At 35.5% G+C, this 22777-nt stretch overlaps 1 protein-coding gene across 1 annotated transcript in view; it reads left to right on the forward strand.

Annotated features, from left to right (window-relative positions):
* Nucleotides 1-22678, forward strand: part of ndrg4 (NDRG family member 4) — a 30159-nt gene extending 7481 nt beyond the window's left edge. The window contains exons 3-13 of the mRNA XM_051098982.1: nucleotides 3012-3102; nucleotides 4552-4686; nucleotides 7856-7894; nucleotides 16315-16420; nucleotides 19588-19708; nucleotides 21723-21785; nucleotides 21869-21929; nucleotides 22017-22160; nucleotides 22259-22362; nucleotides 22485-22541; nucleotides 22627-22678. Of these exons, the coding sequence (XP_050954939.1) occupies nucleotides 3012-3102; nucleotides 4552-4686; nucleotides 7856-7894; nucleotides 16315-16420; nucleotides 19588-19708; nucleotides 21723-21785; nucleotides 21869-21929; nucleotides 22017-22160; nucleotides 22259-22362; nucleotides 22485-22541; nucleotides 22627-22678 (973 nt within the window). The remainder of the gene's footprint in view (nucleotides 1-3011; nucleotides 3103-4551; nucleotides 4687-7855; nucleotides 7895-16314; nucleotides 16421-19587; nucleotides 19709-21722; nucleotides 21786-21868; nucleotides 21930-22016; nucleotides 22161-22258; nucleotides 22363-22484; nucleotides 22542-22626) is intronic.
* The last annotated feature ends 99 nt before the right edge of the window (nucleotides 22679-22777 follow it).

Consider the following 22777-nt stretch of genomic DNA (forward strand, 5'->3'; position numbering starts at 1 on the left):
CTGACATTTAAAAAATGCCAGGTAGCCAGTGCTTCATATGCGTTTCACCAATCAGTGTATATTTACATCACTGGTAGGTCTAATAGAACTATTTTAGACCCTACTCTGCAGTAGGAGCTAATTCAGTACTAATTAGAACCAAATACGTTGCTAGTTCCTGTGGTGTGAACACACCAAATAGCAGGAACTTCCGCCATAGTTCTAGGAACTATGAAAAGGTTTCTCCAATCACTTTGCTAGATAAAACCTTTATTAGTTGGCTGGGATCGTGTAGCACCCTTTGAAGCTGCATTGAAACTGCAGTTTGGACCTTCAACCTGTTGGCTCCCATTGAAGTCCACTATATGAACAAAAATTCTGGAATGTTTCCCTCAGTAGTTTCCCTTAATTTCTTTTCAACTTAAAAAAGAAAGACATTAACATTTTGGATGACCTGGGGGTTAATAAATTATCAGGGAATTTTTATTCTGCAAGTGAACTAATCCTTGGCAGGAATGTTAGATGTTCAGAAATGCTACTAAATAAACTACTGTTGCTTAGCCTGAATGATTATGCTAGCAATATTGCCTGTAAATAACGGCAGGCTTCATAATCTTCATCTATATACATGTGTTTGCAGAACTATTTGAGACTAATAATGTTAGCAGTAGGCTTTGGAGGTGTTTGTTAGCTTAGTGTCGTGTTATCGAAATATCAGTTGACACTGGCGAAGCTCCCATGAGCCGACTACCTTCAGCTACACGGCTGGAGTCTAATAAGTTCCTAGTGGAAAAGTACATTGTCTCATCCATCAACGGATACCTTCAGACAACCTGTGAGCCAATGTCACAATTGGCCATGTGCTCCTGGCGACTGACAAGTCTGTGTCTTTTTGTGTCATCCTGAACCTAACCACCAAACAACATTCAAGCCATGTTCACAATGCCACCTCATGTTAAGTCCACAAAACCCCATAACCACAGATTCAGATTAGCTTCAGATGATAGCTGGGTTTTACATGGGGTGTGTCTCGATCTGCGCCCTAGTTTAGTATTTAGTACACTGCCCAGGCAGGCAGACATTTTGAGTATGGGTCACCATACTTGGCCACAAGTCACCTCCTTTTCTTTCCTTCATTTTGTAAGATGTTCCAGTGCACTGAAACTCCTAGTGAGCATATTCTCCTCTTGAAAACATTGTCTTCTTCAGTCCTTCAAGTCATCAGAATAGTGATGTTGCATGATGTCATAATCATGTTGCATGTAATTGAGTCATTAGTATCCCAATGTTTATTGGATCAAGGTCCTTGCTGGTGCCTGCAATCATGTTTACGATATGCTGATTCTTTCCATAGAGAACTAGGGGGTGGAAAGAGACGCAGCCATGGTTACTAAGCAAACTGGTTTAGCTTGGGCTGAGATCAACCAAACTGGGTCTGAGATCACAGCTTGACCAGCTTTACCATCTTAAAGACCCCTAGGAAACTGTTTAACAACTGCAGTTGTTACATATTTTCGATTGATGCAGGAAGTTTGGGCAGGACATATTGAAGAGGTTATGTCAGTACGCTTTCGTTACATCACAACCATAAACCTACACACGTTACATGGTTGTAGGTGGTAAAAGGGGGAGGGACATTTGGATAGTAGAAAACATCTGATTGGACAAAAATCTGTAGTGCAGGATGAGTCATCATTATTTGTGCTCTGTCTGTCTGAAAGAGAAATTCAGTCAATTTTAAAGGGATAGTTTACCCAAAAATGAAAATTCTGTCATTAAAGGAGAAGTTCACTTCCAGAACAAAAATGTACAGATAATTTACACACCCCCTTGCCATCCAAAATGTTCATGTCTTTCTTTCTTCAGTCATGAAGAAATTACGTTTTTTGAGGCAAGCCTTTTAGGATTTTTCTCCATATAGTGGCCGTCAATGGTGCCCGTGAGTTTGAACTTCCAAAATGCAGTTAAAATGCAGCTTCAAATAGCTCTAAATGATCCCAGCCGAGGAAGAAGGGTCCTGTCTAGCAAAACGATTGTTTATTTTCTAAAAAAATGTACAATTGATGTACTTTTTAACCTCAAATGCTCGTCTAGCTCTGCGTGAACTTTGTGTATTCTGGTTCAAAACAATTACATTTTATAAACAAAAACATTTTCTCCTCCAACTTCAAAATCACTCTACATCCCTGCAGAAGTACCGACCCAGTGTTTACAAAGAGAACGTGCGAGGAGGGTCAAACACCCTTTACAAAAAAAGGTAAAACAGCAGTGTTGTAGGACAGTTTTGAAGTTGGAGGAGAAAATTAGATGGGAGCTTTTCAACATACCCTAACTGTCATGAACCGGAATACACAGAGTTCACACAGAGCTAGATGAGACAAGCATTTGAGTTTAAAATGTATAAAATGTATAAATTGTCAATTGTTTTTTTTTTAAATAACCATTTCACTAGATAAGACCCTTATTCTTCAGCTGGGATCCTTTAGACTCTTTTGAAGCTGCATTTAAACTGCATTTTGGAAGTTCAAACTCACGAGCACCGTAGAATATAGATATATTCCACTATATAGAGAACGTTCCTGAAATTTCTTCCTCAAAAAACATAATTTCTTTATGACTGAAGAGGAGGGAGTGAGTAAATTATCTGTAAATTTTTGTTCTGGAAGTGAACTTCTCCTTTAATTACTTATCCTCATATCATTCCAAACCTGTAAAACCTTAGTTCATCTTCGGAACAAAAATTAAGATATTCTTGATGAAATCCGAGAGGCTAACAGCTAAAAGCTAACAGATAGTGGAGTAAAGGCCACAAAAGTACAATTTTGTTATCATGAAGAACTACCATTTTGATATCATGGGGTCTTTAAGCTGGTATGATCAGATTTTTTTTCCAGCAGGGGCAGTATACAAGGTTTAAGTGCTGTAGGTAATGTTACAATATTGGAGCACCAGACGAATTTGATTAGATTTTGGTTTGCTCTCGAATAGTTTTGTTAATCTCAGGTGTGTGTGTGTTGCCATGGTGATTGCAGGTTGCTCTCCAGGATGGCTGGCATGAAGGATCAGCAGTTCACCGAAGAGAAACCGCTACTGCCAGAATCCAGGGGACAGGAAACAGAGATGGTGAGTATGTGTGTGACTGTGTGTGTGTATGTGTGTGTGTATGTGTGTGTGCATGGCTAAATATAGTAGACCAGTTAAAAAAGTCCCTTGTTTTTAGGCAAGAGAACAAAAAATCGGATGTGTGCGTGTGCATGATAACGGATTTATCTATGCTCACCAAACACCACATTTCATCTTAATCCACACATCTGTATTAAGCTAATGTGAAATGAAAAGCATGACGTGTGTTTAATGCCAGTAAGAATGTCTTTAAAATATCAGTTCAAAAATTGGGACACTGGACAACAAGGGGTGTACTACTTTTATGCTTTTCTTTAGAAGTGCTCTGATATTCATCTGAGCACAATTAATAATAGATTGAGTGATAATACCTGTGGGAACGTTTTCGCAAGACGCGAAATACATACCAATAAGTACATATTACTGCAGTTTCCAACAGGAATGAACACTAGAGGTGGTTAAACAGTGAGCACTTGTAATCATTTTATACACGGTTATGATTACAGCTCCATATGTTTTGCTTTCTAAACGTAATAAGCTTGCTAAGTAGCTCAGCCGGCACAGAACTGGCCTTAGGATGTGGAATCCATGGGTACGAATCTTGTGAAAAACACGACTCAATGAAAGAGCTGAAAGATGAGAGATCGAAAAAAAACATGCTAAAATGGCATGCTTGTGACTGCGTTTTTACGACACATTCGCTTTTGTTCATGCTATCAGGTAGGTTTAGGTGTAGTGTAGATGGTACGTTATTTTAAAACCTCACGGGGCGTTGAGTTATAGCACCACTCAATGGACATTTGTACGTTCATCTGTTCCACGGAAAAAAACAGACACTTTTTTTAGTGGACATTTCACATCGAATATGTCACGAAATGTACGTGGCAGTTTGTATTTTTTATCTGATTAAATCAATGTAGTCAATCAATCAAATGCACTGGCTTTTAAGTTTTCGTTTTAAGTACTAAAATTGTGATTTTCCAGGCCAGGAATTTTATGAATATATAACAGTGAAGCTATATATGTTAACATTAGTTGATAAGCTGTCATGAATTAGAAAAATGTGTATTTTTACAGCATACAAACCCAGCATTTTTTTTTTAAAATCTAGACATTCCTGTACCGCATTAATATTTTTCTGTTCGTGTACAGCTCTAGAACATTTTGTCAAACTGCAGTGTAATCCCTATTAAAAGATTACAAAAATTCACATTAACTAATCGCACATGATTGGAAGTCATGGCAGTTCATTCGTCAAAGCTTGTTGTGTGGATATTGTGTCTGCTGTTTATTTTTCTACATATCAAACAGTACCATTCATGCATATCATCATTTTTTTTCTTCAGCTTCTCACCTCTGCCACCAAAGCATTGACCTCCGGTCCTATAGAGGGCGCTGTCTGCTGTAGTTTGCTGTAACTAGTGTTTGTGTCTGTGTGTAACGTGGCAGGCTAAAGGACAGTGTGTGCACGCGCTGCCCTGTGCTACGCCCTCCCCCCCCACGGCTCGCCCCCCAAAACGCTGGCATGCGATCGCCCGACACTGGCTCGGCCTGACGCGCCGTCGGACCAGCGGGTTCTTCCCGGTAGGCTGATTACCGCACAGAGCACGTCCATGTTTCCAACTAAGATACTAATATCTTTCAAATCCTACTTACTTAGATGCAGCTCTGTTAGAAAAGACTAAACAAGGCCTGATATTTTCTACCAAAAACCCATTCAGTTTCACATGTAGTCTGATTTAGGGAAAATACAGATCAATTGTGATGAATTTTAAGCAATAATCAGTGGATTACCTGTGGCATTTTAGTATTATTGCTTAAAGGGAGTTCATCCAAAAATAAAAATTCTGTCATTAATTACTCTCCCTCATGTTGTTTCAAAGCAGTAAGACCTTCGTTCATCTTTGGAACACAAATTGAGACATTTTTGATGAAATCCAAGAGTTTTCAGACCCTGCATAGACAGCAACGCAACTGACATGTTTAAGGCCCAGAAAGGTAGTGAGGACATCATTAAAATAGTCCATGTGACATCAGTGATTCAACTGTAATTTTATGTGGCTATGAGAATACTTTTTGTGTGCAAAGAAAACAAAAATAATTCTCGTAGCTTCATAATATTACAGCTGAACCACTGATGTCACATGGACTATTTAACGATGATCTCACTACCTTTCTGGGCCTTAAATGTGGTAGTTGCATTGCTGCTCTTGAATTTCATCAAAAATATCTTCATTTGTGTTCTGAAGATGAACGAAGATCTTCTGAGTTTGGAACGACATGAGGGTGAGTAATTAATAACAGAATTTTCATTTTGGGGTGAACTTTCACTTTAAACAAATTGCTTTTTAGTAGTGCTGTCCAACAGTTAATTGCGATTAATTGGATCCAACATAAAACTTTTTGTTTACATATGTGTGTATATTGTGTATATTTATTATGAATATATAAATATACACACACATACAGTATATATTTAGAACATTTTTACATATATTTACATGTATATATTTATATTCATAAAATATGATTAGTGCTGTCAAACAACTAATCGCAATTAATCGTATCCAAAATAAAAGTTTTTGTTTACATAATATTTGTGTATACTGTCTATATTTGTTATGTATATATAAATACACACACATGCAGTATATATTTTGAAAATATTTCCATGTGTTTCTCTGTATATATTTATATTTGTATAATTGATATTATATATAAATATATTTTTAATATATAAACATAACATTTTTCTAAAACGTGTGTATATTTATATATACATAATAAATATACACAGTACACACATATATTATGTAAACAAAAACTTTTATTTTGGATGCGATTAATCATTTGACAGCACTAAATATAAATATTTTTAATATATAAACAACATTTTTCTTAAATATATACATGCATGTATATATATATATATATATATATATATATATATATATACATACATATATAATATATACACAGTAAATACACACATACATTATGTAAACAAAAACTTATTTCGGATGTGATTATTCGTGATTAATCGTTTGACACAACTTTAGCTAATCAGTGAAAGTCAAATCAGTGTAGTTTGTAATCAGGACCTCAAAACACCACATTAAATCCATTTATTTTTTCCATTCATTAAGGTTTTTGATATTTATTGCAACATGACTGTAATGTCATATGTGATGCTTAGAAATGCCAATAGCTGTGCCGGAATTCAATCATTTATGTTAACATATGGCATTCACTATAAAGTGAATAAGTGAACAAGAAAGAGTGAGTGATTTTGGACAAAGCATATGCTTAAATGTGTGCATAGTACAGTAATGGCTCTGAATATGTTGTCATGATAGCAAGATATCATGATGGACATGAACGCAGGCAAGATATGAACATTCAGTTCTCTGTCCTCTCCACACACTCTTGTTGAGCCTTGTACTAACACCTATATCATTACTATGGCAACCTGTGTAGATAGGCCATATATAATCTATAAATGGCACTGCTTAGGATGGGATTTGAAAAACAAATCAGCTTTATGCACAATGTGAACAAAGCTTTATAAACTACAATGTTATAAGTCTCAGTTCCTCAAGAAGAACAGCACATTGTTGTTTACCTATAAGGCCCCCTTTTGCACTTCTGAGGTACTGCATTAGAGTTTCAATCCTGAAAAGGAGTGACACCTGCTGGTCCGACATTAAACCTGCTTTTGCTTTTCTGCTGCCAACAGCTAAAACTGCATGCACTAACCTCTTTCTTTAGGTTTGTGTGTTTCTTCCTGCTTCTGCCAATCTGCACAAGAATCACATTATAAGTGATACTTGATTTTCCAAAACGGATGCTTTGTTTTTATCTCATGTAGATTGTGCTAACTCGTGTTTCCTTGCCTTTTCAGAAAAATGAGGTGGATTTGTGTGATAGAATTGTCTGGCAAGGAGATATTGTCCTGTTCTCAAGCTGTTCTTTTACAACTGTGTTTTGTACTCATTTCACCTTTTTTTTCCATAGCACATTGTGTTCTTAACAGTGCCTTTCCTCATTAATGCTGGGGTTGAACCAGCTCAGGCCATCAAAATGCTAACCATTATACTTAAATGTATAATGGAGTTAACAGGCCTCATATCAGCACTGAAGCAAGCTCAGCTTGCACGTTCCACAAATAGCTGCTGATCTGAAGCCAGCTAAGCCACCCACATACTAACCAATCATGCCTAGTGAAACAACAACCAGGGGTGTAAAGTACTTGAGTAATTTTACTTCATTAAAGTACGTGTTATTATTTAAGGGCATGTTTACTTACTCATTTTAAAATGAATAGCTGCACCGTTTCCTATTTATATTTTTAAAGACAAATACACTTTTTATATTCCTTAAAAAGTACATCACTGGTCATTATGATGTAAATGTAGATTCCACCTTACAATTTACTCTTGAAAATCCATTTGGTTCTTAATTAAACAATCAAATTTGACTTCAATTCTGAATGTCTTGAGCTAGTTACTTTGACATACTTTGAGTAAAATGTTGACATCTGTACTTTAACCTAAGTATAATTTCTCAGTGCTTTTACACCCCAGACAAAAACTCACAATGTTCAAGCTAAAGTAAATGTTTCCATCACAGAAACTCTTTCTTCGCTGACGGGACCTTGCAGAGTGTTGCTCCAGTTGCTGCCTATTTTATTCTGATAGCATATTAAAACGAATGTATTTGGCTTTGATGAACCTGACCCTTTGTGTTCCTGCAGGAAAACTGTGAGACCTTTGTGGCAGAAGGAGATTGGAAGGTATGACGGCTCTTTTCTTAAGATTTACACTTAAACAGCCAATCCTTATGCTTTTTCACTTTTCGAATTTTAGTCAGTGTGTGGTCTGTATGTTTGGGCATAAAAAATATCTACACAGTTACAAATCTCAAAGTCCACTCCAAAGGGAGATACATTGTTTTAATAAAATACCTTTTCAAGAACTACAACAAACGGCTCGTTTGGACTACACGTTGTTTTCCAGGTGTTGTGATGTCACAAAGCTTATTAGAATATCATTAAAATAAATCCCGCCCACAGAAATTTGAATGGTTGGGGGCGGGGGCGAGAGCCACTTCTGGGACACTTTAACGAGCCGTGGCGCGGCTAATATAAAAACAAATATTGACTAGAGTGGCCGCATTTTTATTCAATTGTTGTTAAATACAAATTAAGTCATATTAAAAACATTAGGCTGCTTTTATCCTTATGCTTGAGCTGGTTTCGGGCAATGAAACTAAGTATGTAAATAATTAAATAAATTAGCACGATAAAATCATGTACTGGCGATCTCGCAGGCTGACGATAAGACACTACTGTAACACTACTGTAACGTAAACTATACCTTAATATATCCTTAACTATAATGGAGCAGACAGAACTTGCTGCTTTGTCAAGGGGCATGGCAGTACTGAAACGACGTCTAAGCTGTTCGCCAATCAAAACGCACTGGGACAGCTAACCAATCACAACACGTTTTGTTTTTCGGAAGGCGGGCCTTTATTAAACCTGGAACTAATTGAGCCATTTGTGCCAGAAAGGTAGAAAGGTATTGTAATAATGTAAATTATGTAAAAAATAATGTGTTTTTCGAACCACCAAGCATGAGAGCATGTTCTAGTACACCCTCAAAATAAAATCAAGACTTTGTAAAAGAGCATCATAGGACCCCTTTAAGGGATTTTAAGCCATGTCAGATTTAAAATTGTGTGGCTGACATAGCCTCATTATTCTGTTTTAGCATTTGATGATTAAAGACGTATTGTTTGTCTTGTTTAGAGAGAGGAATGCACATTACAACAATTACAGTTAATGAGAGAGCGTGAGAGGGAAAACGTGGAGGCGCTGCAGTGACCTCCTGAGTTTCAGTCAATATCCCATTCAGAGATCAAATTGTAGTTTAAAGAGATAATATATCCAAAAATGAAAATTCTGCTATTAAATACTCACCCTCATATCGTTCCAATCCCATAAGACCTTCGTTCATTTTACACAAATTAAGGTATTTTTGATGAAATCTGAAGGCTTTCTGACCCTGAATAAACAGAAACGCATCTGACACGTTCAAGGCCCAGAAAGGTAGTAAGGACATTGTTAAAACAGTCCATGTAACATCAGCGGTTCAGCTGTAATTTTATGAAACCTTGTTTATGCATGCTGTACATAAAACTTCGCAAACATGTCTAAAGATTTTGACAGAGAGGATGGCTTGCAGCTTTTTTGCCCAGACTTACCTACTTAAACCAGAATATACAGATGATGAACTAAGAGAGAAGGACGTTCTATGTCAGAACACCGGCTCCTCGTCAGGAGGCCGTGGTACTCTTGTGAACGACTAAGACTGACACGGAAGAGAAGAAATTGTTGAATAAATCATATCATTATTTTTGGGGGTTTTTTTGCACACAAAAAGTATTCTCATAGCTTCATAACATTACGGTTGCGCCACTGATGTCACATGGATTATTGATATCTTTACTACTTTTCTGGCCCTTGAACATGTCAGTTGCATTGGTGTCTATGCAGGGTCAGAAAGCTCTCGGATTTCATCAAAAATATCTTAATTTGTGCTCTGAAGATGAAGGTCTTACAGGTTTGAAATGACATGAGGGTGAGTAATTAACGACACAATTTTCATTTTTGGGTGAACTATCCTTTTAAGTCAAACTACTGAGATAAAAGTTGAGGTATAAGAACTTTTATCACCTCAGTTTTGTCGCTGTCTCACGGTTTGCATCATCTCTTCACACCTCTGACAGAAATAGGACTAATTCGCAGAGAGAAGAATTTGAATAAAACAGTGAGAAATCCAAACAGGAGATGATAGGATTTGTAAGTGGCACAGCTCATAGAGTGAGAGGTTTTAATTGTGATAGAGAAGAGATAATTAAATAGGTGTTTGCTAACACAATACGCTTACCTAATGGCACAGAAAAAAAATAAAATGAGATGTTATAAATCAGATTTGGGAATACAGTCTGCTTGTTCAACAAAGCATTCCAGACATCCGTACTAAGAATTAAATGACTGTTCACCCAAAAATGAAACCTCTGTCATTAATAACATTCCAAACCCATCATATATTCATCATATACTCATCATATTTTTGATTAAATCTGAGAACTTTCTGACCCTGAATAGACAGCAATGCAACTACCATGTTCAAGGCACAGAAAGGTAGTAAGGACACTGATAAAATAGTCCATGTGACATCAGTGGTTACGAGAATGCTTTTTGTGCACAAAGAAAAAAAAAAAACAGATTTATTCAACAATTTCTTCTGACTTCATAAAATCACGGTCTAATGTACAGAATTTACTTTAGATTAAGCACTAAACCTGTTAGCATATATGTGCATATGTGTATGGTGTGATAGTATAAGTATTAGCATTAGTATAATAGCCAGTCTTAAAGGGGTCACCGGATGCCCATTTTCCACAAGTTGGTATGATTCTTTAGGGTCTTAATGAAAAGTCTATAATATACTTTGGTTAAAAATTCTCAATGGTAGTGTAAAACAACACCCTTTTTACCTCACCAAAATCAGCTTTGCAAAAATCATCCCATTCTGATCAAGGCTGCTTTAAATGCAAATGAGCTCTGCTCGCCCCGCTCCTCTCTTCTCTCTGTGGAGTGACGAGCATGTTTATTTTAGCTGCATTTAGCCACTAAACTTGCTAACTAGCTAGGGGTGGGCGATATGGGCAAAACAATTCTCACAATAAATTTTTCATATCAGTCGATATCAATAATTATCACGATAAATGTCAAATCTCGTTCACATATCTGTGCCGCATCTAGATAATAAATGCATCTTGTCTAGTGAGCTCGTGCTGCGCGGCAGTTTCAACTTTGGTCCGAGCAGATAAATGGTCTGTGTGGTGCGATTCAAATGAGTCGCGCTATTTAGTTCCACTTTTGGCACATACAAATTATATCGTACATTTATCGAACTCCTCATATCGTTTTATCAAGGAAAATTATATCGCGAAAATTATCGTTATCAAATTACCACCCAGTCCTATAACTAGCACATTATAATGAAAGGCGATCGCAAAGATTTATAAAAAAAAATCCTTATACTCACTTCTGCTGTAAATGAAGCTGGATCACAAATGATTAGCATGAACATAAACGGATACATTTAGATCGGGAGGCGCATTCCCTTCACAAACAAACGTAATCTACTGCATCTTCAGCGGCTCAGATGTCAGGAGCAAATGACGACTACTACGTTCATTATTACATCCAGCAACACAACACCTCAATTGCTCAATTCTTGTCCCATTTAGACGTGATTAGCTTTCTCAGAAGATCACTGAAAAAGTTTGCTTAAAAACAGTAGGTAATTTGCTCTGGAATTATAACAGAGGTTGTGTAAGAAAAACAGACATGGCAGATTCGGACTGGATTCAAATCGCAAAGTACGTCTGACAAAAAACAAGTTAGTCCTGTCCGAATGGAGCAAATGACATTACAACTGTATTTACACCTGTGTATGAGATTGGGCAACTGAGAGAGGGAGACAGAGGTTGCGCATTTAAGCGAGACAGCAAAAGCCAAGTCAGCCACAAAGGAATTAATCTTCCACGTCCACAGAGAAAAACTCGAAACCTCAAAAGACGCATTTGAGTCACCACGGTCCCCTTAAACACAAAATGCAGATTGAAAATTCAAAGAGAGGTAGTTTACTACAGAATATAGCACATGTAAATACATCCTCGTCTCAATAGTGGGCTAGATACCTAGTGTGTTCTTGTCTCAGCGCTGCATCACGTTCATGTCGGTGCGCACGTACACAGACGCTGTCACATACACAACTCATTCCATGAAGTCTTCACTGACCTTTGACCTGGCCCATCAACCGTGGCCGATTAGTGTGTGTTGTGTGTTTGACCAACAATAATATTCAGATGATACGACTAGCATATGTAGAAGCATTCAAATGTGCAGTAAAATGTAAACAGTGACACATTTTTGAAAAAACTTGATTCATAGAAAACGAACTACTGATAAATTGCAATAAAATGATAGAGTACTCATATTAAAGGCATTTATGAGCATGCGGAAGATGAAGATTCCAAATATGGGACAAATACAGACAGAACACAACAGATTTAGAATGACGCAAAGCTTAGCCAATAACAGGCAGCCATTTTTGCTGTCACCCAATGAGAGGAAAGGGTTGGGCTATGAAATGTTTCGGGGGAGGGGCAGCAGCGCTGCAAAACTCCCCTGACCAGAACGAGGAGAGACAAAGAGACGCCGTAGCAACCGCAGCATCTCCCTGGTTGCCTGCATCCGAGTCTGATTTCCCGAAGAGGACATTGTCTTCTTCCTGCTCATATATACGCATTTTAGCAAGCGTACACAATCCGTAAGCAGCCATGCCGGAGTGCTGGGATGGGGTGAGTGGGAAATTTGTGATTATGGGAATAGAGAGTGTGAAAGACAATGCTTTTGTTTTGCTACAAAATGGTGTTTTATAACAATTTGTGTGCTGTATTATCATTCTTAATTGTTTGGCTGGATAAATAAATTGGTGTTGATTTGTCTTGTGGTCAGAAATGACTAGACTGAACTGGTAATTTGGAACAATTTCATTGTGTATTTACACTATATGTTTGTGATGGATAATTATTATTATTGTTTTATGATAATATACAATTATTTTTATTTATAATGGTTAACTATTATACTTTAGAACATCAAAATAAAACAGCATCCTTTGTAAATGTTGAAAAAATGTTATAATATTTAATAAAAACAATTAGTAGTTAAAAAACAAAACAAATATTTTTCTACAGAACTACCTAGCTTGACCTGCTGATTTGGTAATTGTGGAATAATTACATTGCATAATTACATTTTCCTGATGGCTAATTATTGCATCAAAAATAAAACAGCATCTTCTTAGGCAAAAAAATAATAAAAATAATAAATTAAACAGATAATTAAAAAAAAACAATAATTGTTAAAAAAAATAATAAAATGATCAGTTAAAAAAAAAAGTAAAATGTAAAAAAATATAGAGAGAGCAATAAATGCTCTATCTTTTACAAGTGTGTTTGTGCAGAAATGTCCAGTCATGTATGAGGTGGCCATTTGCACTGACACACTAACACACTGACACGTGTGGAACGTGCACTCAGATGTACCTCTGCAGTAACCTGGAGTGCGTTCAAAAATGTGTGTTTGCGCATGCGGTGCTGATGGTAAATCTTACGTCTGCAATCTAATCATAAAAATCCTCATACAAGGTCAGCTGTGTGACCTTGACAATGAAAAATGAGCAGCGACAAGAGATTTTCTTGAGAGATGATGAACAGCTTTACTATATTCTGCTCCATATTTGTGTAATATTCTTGAATCTAGGTCAAATTTCCTGTTTATCCTGTCAGTGTTTGTTGCATATTATCTCCTTCGAAAACATGCTCAACATTTTGCCGCACGGTGACAGCTGCCATGAGATTTTATCACGATCTAAACACAGAGGGACACAAACAGCTGTCCTAAACTCACACACAAACACACAAAAGACCGCTACATCCGCTCTGACCTTCCACAATTTCAAAAACACCAAGTGACAGGGGCTTAAACCCCACGGGAGATTTATTTCCTGTCTCTCTGTGGATCTGCAGTAAGCTCTGAAGTGGGCTGCCTGCGAGGTGTCTGCTAGGATTTGTGCATAACACTGGAAAGCTAGAGATGCTGAAATAATCCTCAGGACAAGAAAAACAACATGCACACATACATCCAGCGCTCCTTTGCTCGGAATAAAGTCGCAGACTAAATGTGGGTCAGTGCAGATTAAAATGCCTTTGGAACTGGCAATTAAAAGTGTGTTACATGACCGTGCGCAGTGAATCTGGGATCAGAGACGCTTAATGAGATATTAATTAGTCTCATTTTTAACTCTTGCCGCTCTTGTCGTTCCAAACCCGTAAGACCTTCGTTCATCTTCGGAACACAATTTAAGATATTTTTGATGAAATCCGAGAACTTTCTGACCCTGCATAGACAGCAATGCAACTGCCATGTTCAAGGCCCAAAAAGGTAGCAAGGACATTGTTAAAATAGTGAAGCTTTGAGAACACAAAGAAGACAAAAAACTACTTTTTTCACAATTTCTTCTCTTCAGTGTCAGTCTTTGTGGCGCGTCCAAGAGAGTGCATCACATCTGAAGAATTCGACAGAAAGGATGACTTGCAGTTTTTTGCCCAGCTTCACTTATTTGAACCAGAATATACAGACTGATGAACTAAGAGAGATGGACATTCTACGTCACAACCTACGAGAACATGCATGCATTGTGTACTCTCGTGAACATGCGTCGAAGACTGACATGGAAGAGAAGAAATTGTCAAATAAGGTCGTTATTTTTGTTTTCTTTGCACACAAAAAGCATTCTTGTAACTTCATAACATTACGGTTGAACCACTGATGTCACATGGACTATTTTAATGATGTCCTTACTACCTTTCTGGGCCTTGAAAGTGTCAGTTGCGTTGATGTCTTTGCAGGGTCAAGACAAACGACAAACGAAGGTCTTACAGGTTTGGAACGACATGAGGGATTAATGACAGAATTTTCATTTTTGGGTGAACTATTCCTTTACATTTTTAAACAACAGAGAAAATCTGTCAATTTCAATGCGTGAAGAACAAATTTACTCTCATATCCGTTATGTATTAGATTCGTTACAGCCTCTGACAGACAGCATGTGTTTTTATTGTTGCTTATAACAAAAGTCTTTTATTCCACAATTAAATTCGAGTACTTGATTTAAAAAACCCTTGTGTCGAGTAACCGGCAAAGGTGGAAGTGGCGCATTACACAGATGAGAATCCATGAAACATATTCATCAAACTCCAAAATTTATTTAGATTTGGAAGGTAAATAATTTATAAACCTATTCAAACACAAGTGGATACATCAGTAGGGCTGTCACTAACGATTATTTTGTAATCGAGTAATTTGACAAATTCTGATGATTAATCGAGTAATCGGATTATCATAATTTGTTTGAGGTAATAAAAACAGACCTAAACAAAACAATACCCTTTAAAATGACTTAAAATACATATAAAATAGCAATAATACTTAGTTCAAATAAAGTATCAAAAGCAAATAATCATATGGTTATATTGAAAAATTATAAACAATAGAGCTAATGTATAATACACATTATAACAAATGACTGCAGAGGGGGCCAACGGCCTGACGAATGTTATAATAGACGCAAACTTGTGAACGGAGCTGCTCTGACATGCACATATGTACCTACCTACCGACCTGCACTGCATATATTATTTTAACTGAATCATAGCGTTTGTGAAATAACAATAGAACCTTGGAAAATGGTCTAATAATGCGTTTCATGGATGTATTTGTCCTGTATTTGTATTTTGCCGTTTACTCTACATGGGCAAAATTCAATTGATTATTTTTTTAAATCGAGTACTCAATCTGAATCAAGGAAATGTGACAGTCCTATACACCAATATCTTCCTCCATATGCTGACTGTTCATCGCGATTTCAAAATAAAAGCTCAAACCCTCACTTTGAGTTTACATGTTTTGATGTCCACATATTCAAGAAATGACAGTGGCTATAGCATTAAGTGGACATTTGACATAAATGTTGTTTAGTCAGTATTAAACAAGGATTAGACTGTGCAGCAGAGTGTAAAAACAATCTATTGTTTGCTATAAAAGCTATTGGTTGCATAGGTCTATTTGTATCACTACAAAAAAATGTATTATAATTATCCAATTACTCGATTAATCGTCAGAATAATCGACAGATTACTCTATTACTCTAAACGTATAAAAATGCAGATCCTGTTGTAAATAATAGTAAATCACTTTTTTACATTGATGTTCGATTATTAATCCCCCAGATTTTGATTTAACTGCAGTGTAAGTAGATGTAGCTTGTGTTTAGATACAGGTCGAATTCTGGTAAATTGGGCCAAATCTGTCAAAACATGGCCTAGTTTACTAGTAATTGATAAAAATAAAATGAATAAATGTCAGTACTGTTCTATATATATATATATACTGTAAACAAGGCCTCTCAAGAGATCCATTTCAGGTCATTGGTTATTAGGACAAGACCGGCTTAGACCTTCTGAGACTGTTTGCTGAAACTGTTGTTTTTTTTTTTGTTGTTGTTGTAGGAACATGACATTGAAACCCCTTATGGGATGTTGCACGTGGTGATCCGCGGGGCTCCCAAGGGCAACAAGCCAGCTATCCTGACCTACCATGATGTTGGGCTCAACCGTAAGTAAACAAGGTTTTTGTGTGTGTGTTTTTGTGTACCAAGGTACACTTCCACCCACATTGCTCTCCAAAACCCCAAGCAACACGCACTGCACGATTTCCATCTTGGTAGACCATCTGTCTCCAAGCACTGACCTGGAGTTAATTTCCCCATCTTCACAAGCAACAAGAGATGGTTGTGTGTTAGTGTGTGTACTTTTGCATATGTGCATGTTCAAAGAGCAGCCCTCTGGAAGTGATGTGTGTGGGCTGTGATCAGAGCTGTAATTTGGATGCCAGCTGACTGCAGTTTATCAGTTCTGTTAACAGATTGCATGCAGTGTGAGACGAAGCTGATCTCAGGTGGCAGGTGATCTCAGCACCACATATGTGATGGTGCAAAAACTCAAGCTTAAAGTTTTGTTCTTTCTTTCTTTCTTTTTTTCTTTTCTTTTCTATTTTTTTGGAAAAGTACACAAAAAAAATTAATAAATAAAATATAAATATGGACTGGAGATTAGTAATACACACAAACTTATTAAACAATCTTATTTTTTATTATATTTTATAGTTTATTTTTTATTATAATATATACAAATATATTTATTATTTATATAAATAATGCATTTATTACAATAATCTATATATTTATATTATATAGATTTATAATACTTAAAACATGGCTCTCTTGGAGATTGGTAGTAAATACTCTCTTAAATATGAGCATCATCTTATTTTTCTTGTATATGGTTTTTATATTATATTATATTATTTATATAATATAAATAATGCATTTATATAAAATAACCTATGTATTTTTATTATATATATTTACATTAGTAGCTTGAACTTGAGTTTCAACTTATTTGTAAATATTTATTTTTATTGCATTATATATATTACAAATTACACACACACACACACACACACACATATAATTTAATATATATTTAATATTTATATAATATAAATAAAGCATTTATTTAAAATAACCTATGTATTTTTATTATATATATATTTACATTAGTAGCTTGAACTTGAGTTTCAACTTATTTGTAAATATTTACTTTTATTGTATTATATATATTACAAATTACACACACACACACACACACACACACACATATAATTTAATATATATTTAATATTTATATAATATAAAGCATTTATTTAAAAAAACCTATGTATTTTTTTTATTTATATATTCACATTAGTAGTTTGAACTTGAGTTTCAACTTATTTGTAAATATTTATTTTGATTACATTATATATATACATTATATATATTACATTACACACACACACTATATATATTATTTAATGCATTTATTTAAAATACCTATTTAAAATATTATAAAATAATTAGTATATATATTTAGGTTAGTAGCTTGAACTTAAGTTTCAACTTATTTGTAAATATTTATTTTTATTATATTATATATATTACATAAATTACACACACACACACACACACACACACTATATATATATATATATATATATATATAATGTGTGTGTAATTTATGTTATAAATATATAATTTATAAACTGAAACTATTATAAATTAATATAATATAAATACATACATCATTTTTAAATAAATTCATTATATATAGTTAATGTATTTATTAAAAATAATGTATTATATCTATTTATAATTTATATTAGTTTTATCTAGTTATACCTTTATATAGCAATTTATGATGTATACAAATCTGTATATATGCAAATAAATATATAAAAGGTTAAATATAAATACTTCATAATATTACTCATCTTAAAAAAACATTAATTCTAATAATATTAGGTATATATAAATATGTATGTTAATATTATACAATTCGTATAAGAATTAACATTTTAATCATAATTCTTTTTATCATTTAGCTACTTTCTACAGAACAAGTTATATTAAAGAATAATGAGTGTCTAATCAAGAATAACATTTGTACTCAGTCTGAATTATGAGAATTTAATCTACAGCTTGATAAGGAACATTAGACCCATTTATGGGTCAGCAGAACAAAGGCGGTCGAGTTGACCTTGATATCGAATTCCACATTCTGTCAATGTGACGGAAGTAAATGACTCGTAACCTTGGCCGAGCGCTCTTCTCATCACTCACATCATGCTTTCCTGTCCTCTACTGCTCTTCTTTCTTCCCTCTTTCCTTCTAATCTCCTTCTATCCTCCTTATCCTCCCTCTATCTATCCTTCCTCATTATCTAGTCCTGCTGAAGTGTGTTATTGTCTGCCGTTTCGTATTTCTATGCAGTGCGCGCACATGAGAGAAAAATATGTAGGTCACAAAAACATACCCATCATGCAGCGATGGGGAGGGGAGCAGGGAAGGTCAGCACTGCGGCATAGAGTAACTCTGACTCTCCTCTCCGCTGCGGATACATGTATTAGTATGCATGGCCATCCTCCGTCACAAAACATGACTCAGTGAGCGTAAGAGAAAGCAAACGAGTGACACAGACCACCGAAAGGAGACACTGGCCTATATAAAAAATGCAAAGCGAGCAATACAGCTGGGAGCAAAGGGGAAAAAATTAGGTCACGTACTACAGGGTAGAGAAGCTTGCAAATGATTCATGCCACAATGCAGCACCTTTGAAATTGCATGTCTTTTTTGATTCAAGAACATGAGAAAGGTCATGTTTATTTTATTTTATTTTATTTTATTTTATTTTATTTTATTTTATTTTAGAGACTCCACAGAATAGGTAACAGCATATGGTTTTTTGGAACAACGAGTCATTGTTTTCCTTTAAATTGCTTGAAGACCTGCCAAAACAGTATTTGATGAGGGAGATGGCATAATCTAAAATGAGTTGTTAGTGCCGCTTGAGCAGTTAGCTAGAACAGTGTTTTGTTTCTTTATTTCATGATCTAAGTAGGCCAATGATTCTGGCATGAGAGTACGTAATTTACTGAGTTGCCCCAAATTTGAAGTATTCTTTTATAATCAGCAATGTTATATAATGTTTGATGTTACGAAAGCAGATCCAATTGAATCTGGAATAACAATGTATTACATATGATTGTTTTAGATGTACCATGTAAATACTACAGACATGGTATAGAACATGATAATCATTCTGTACCATCTGTTACTATTATTTTACTAAGGTACTCTGCGTTTTTGTAAGGGCTACAATGTCTCGATTTCTTTCTTTGAGCAGACAAGCTGTGCTTCAGCACCTTCTTCCACAATGAAGACATGCAGGAGATCACTAAGCATTTTGTGGTGTGCCACGTAGATGCCCCAGGCCAACACATTGGTGCCCCCCAGATGCCACAAGGGTATGATGAACTCACACATGAACATATTCACAGTATTTGCCATTTTACACACAGAATACAGTCAAGCCAAAATTAATTCAGACACCTTTTTCTCATTATCACAGTTTATTTTCTATAGTTTAGAAAATAGTAATAAAATATGACAAGAACTCAGAGTTTTTGAGCTCAGAGAATGTCAGATAACTTTGATAGAAAGGTATGTAATGGATTACAATCGACCAAAAATTCACACAACTGTTAGTATGACAATATTTACACAACTGTCAATACACCTGTTGGCCAATTACCTAACAGTGCTTCATTTTGTTCCATTTGTGGTGTAAAAATGTCACATTTAAGCAAAGTTTTCACTTAAGTAAAACATGGTCAGGTCAAAGTGTCTGAATAATTTTTGGTCCCAAATTTTTTAGCAATTTTACTAGTAGTTCACTGTATGAAGAATTTTTGGGTATAATATGTGACCCTGGACCCCAAAACCAGTCTTAAGTAGCACGGGTATATTTATAGCAATAGCCAAAAATACATTGTATGGGTCAAAATGATTGATTTTTCTTTTATGCCAAAAATCATTAAGATATTACGTAAAAATCATGTTCCATGAAAATATTTTGTAAATTTTGTACTGATCATGTTCCATGAAAATATTTTGTAAATTTTGTACTGAAAATATATAAAAACTTAATTTTTGATTAGTAATATGCATTGCTAAGAACTTCATTTGGACATATTTAAAGGTGGTTTTCTCAATATTTAGATAAGATTCTAGATTTGCAAATGGTTGTATCTCGGCCAAATATTGTCCTATCCTAAGAAACCATACATCAGTGGAAAGCCTATTCGTTCAGCTTTTATTCAGATGAGGTATAAATCTCAATTTCAAAAAATTTCCCCTGGTTTTGTGGTCCAGGGTCACATATGTCACAGTTTACTTTATTTTGCTATTCTCACTTAAATAAATGAACTATAGTGTCCTGCACCCAGTAGTAAAAAAACATCAAAAATGATATCTGGTGTCTGAGTAATTTTTGGATTGACTGTATGTATCTACAATCAGTCTATGGCAATACGTCATTTAAATAAATAAATGAGTCATTGCGGTTGTATTGTAATACATATTACTGCACTTGGTTATTTACCAAATAAATGAACACATAGACATGAAATGTGACCCTGAACCACAAAACCAGTCATCAGTCATAATTTAAGTAGATTTATATATTACTTATTCCGAGATACAACTATTTGAAAATCTGGAATCTAAGAGTACAAAAAAAAAAAAAAAAAAAAAAATCATAATATTGCAAAAAAAAAATCGCCTTTGTCCAAATGAAGTTCTTGGCAACGCATATTACTATATCTTCATGGAACATGATCTTTACTTAATATCCTAATTTTTGGCATAAAAGAAAAATTGGTCATATAAATGCACATACATATTTTTAAAAATCAAAATATAAAAAAAGTTTATAGGATTTATGATGATGATGACCGTTAAAACGCGTCATCACAGGCTTGTGAAAAGGGTCCGTTGCTACAAACATACCCATGCTACATATGACTGGTTTTGTGGTCCAGGGTCACAAATATTGATTTGAGTTTTGAGAATTATGTGGTAGTCTTACCTGTATATCCGAAAGCTTCCGCTAAAACGAATCCATTTCAGTTGGCCAAGCAATAAAACGACCACCGCGTCAATATTACAGTAAAATTAACACTTAAGTCCTCTGAGGTGATTTTCACAACAGTCGATACTCGATAACCGAAACACAAGATGGCGCCAGTTGCGTTTGGATGAAACAAAAGAGCGCGAGTCTGATGAAAGTAGCTCCGGTTTCATTAACGGATGAGCGGACTGATTTACACATTTCTGTGTACTATAAAATAGCAAATTTCTAGGCGTTGAATGCCGCGATTGACCAATCAGAATCAAGTATTCCGGAGAGCAATGTAAAAACTCGAGATATCATTATATAATAATATATAATATATTTCTTTATGATCTTGTTGTTTCTAGATATCAGTATCCCACCATGGATCAGCTAGCTGGGATGCTTCCTAGTGTGGTGCAACACTTTGGGTGAGTGTGATTGGATTATACTGTAAATTACGGGGTGTAATGATGATGTGATGTAATGATAATCCATTCCTTTAAAATCCTAGCTTCAAGAGCATTGTTGGAATTGGAGTGGGGGCTGGTGCCTACATCCTTGCCAAATTTGCGGTTAGTAAATCTCAGCCTTTTACTGTATGTTGGTCAAGTTTTTTTTGTTTGCATTCAATGCATTTCAGTTGTGCTCTTTATTTGTAGCTGATTTTCCCTGATCTTGTGGAGGGTCTGGTTCTACTCAACATCGACCCAAATGGGAAGGGATGGATCGACTGGGCTGCCACAAAATTGTCAGGACTCACTAGTACTTTACCAGACACTGTTCTGGCTCACCTTTTCAGCCAGGTACAATATTATTATTATGCATTAATTTCATGAGAATTTAATTTAAAAAAAAGTATATACATATCAATCAACTATAACACTGTATCATTGTTTTACAGGAAGAGCTTATGAGCAACACAGAAGTGGTACAGACTTACCGCCAACAGATCAACAACACCATCAACCAGTTCAACCTACAGCTCTTCTGGAACATGTACAACAGGTAACCACCCACTACCTCATTTATATATATATATATAAATCAAGCATAATGCATGAGTAAAAGAAAAAAGCATATTCTGTAAAAACCTGATTTAAAACTAAAACTTTCTTTTTTTCCCACAGCCGCAGGGATTTGGAAATGAACCGCAGTGGCTCTGTGCTAAATGCCAAGACCCTGAGGTGAGAACTAAGTTAATTAGAATCTGGTTAGTCTCATTTACATGTCTGTGTAATAAAACTGAATTCTGAAAACTCCTTCTTGCAGGTGCCCGGTCATGCTGGTCGTTGGTGACAATGCTGTGCCCCATCACATCTAATCAGACACGCAGGGTAAGAGATGAGGAAAAAGAGGGACACGATGAAGGAGGGGAAGAGATGGATAAGAGCGAGAGGTAAAACGAATGGATGTGAGAAGA

This window comes from Labeo rohita, chromosome 25, assembly GCF_022985175.1.
Source record: "Labeo rohita strain BAU-BD-2019 chromosome 25, IGBB_LRoh.1.0, whole genome shotgun sequence".
NCBI classification, from domain to species: Eukaryota; Metazoa; Chordata; class Actinopteri; order Cypriniformes; family Cyprinidae; genus Labeo; species Labeo rohita.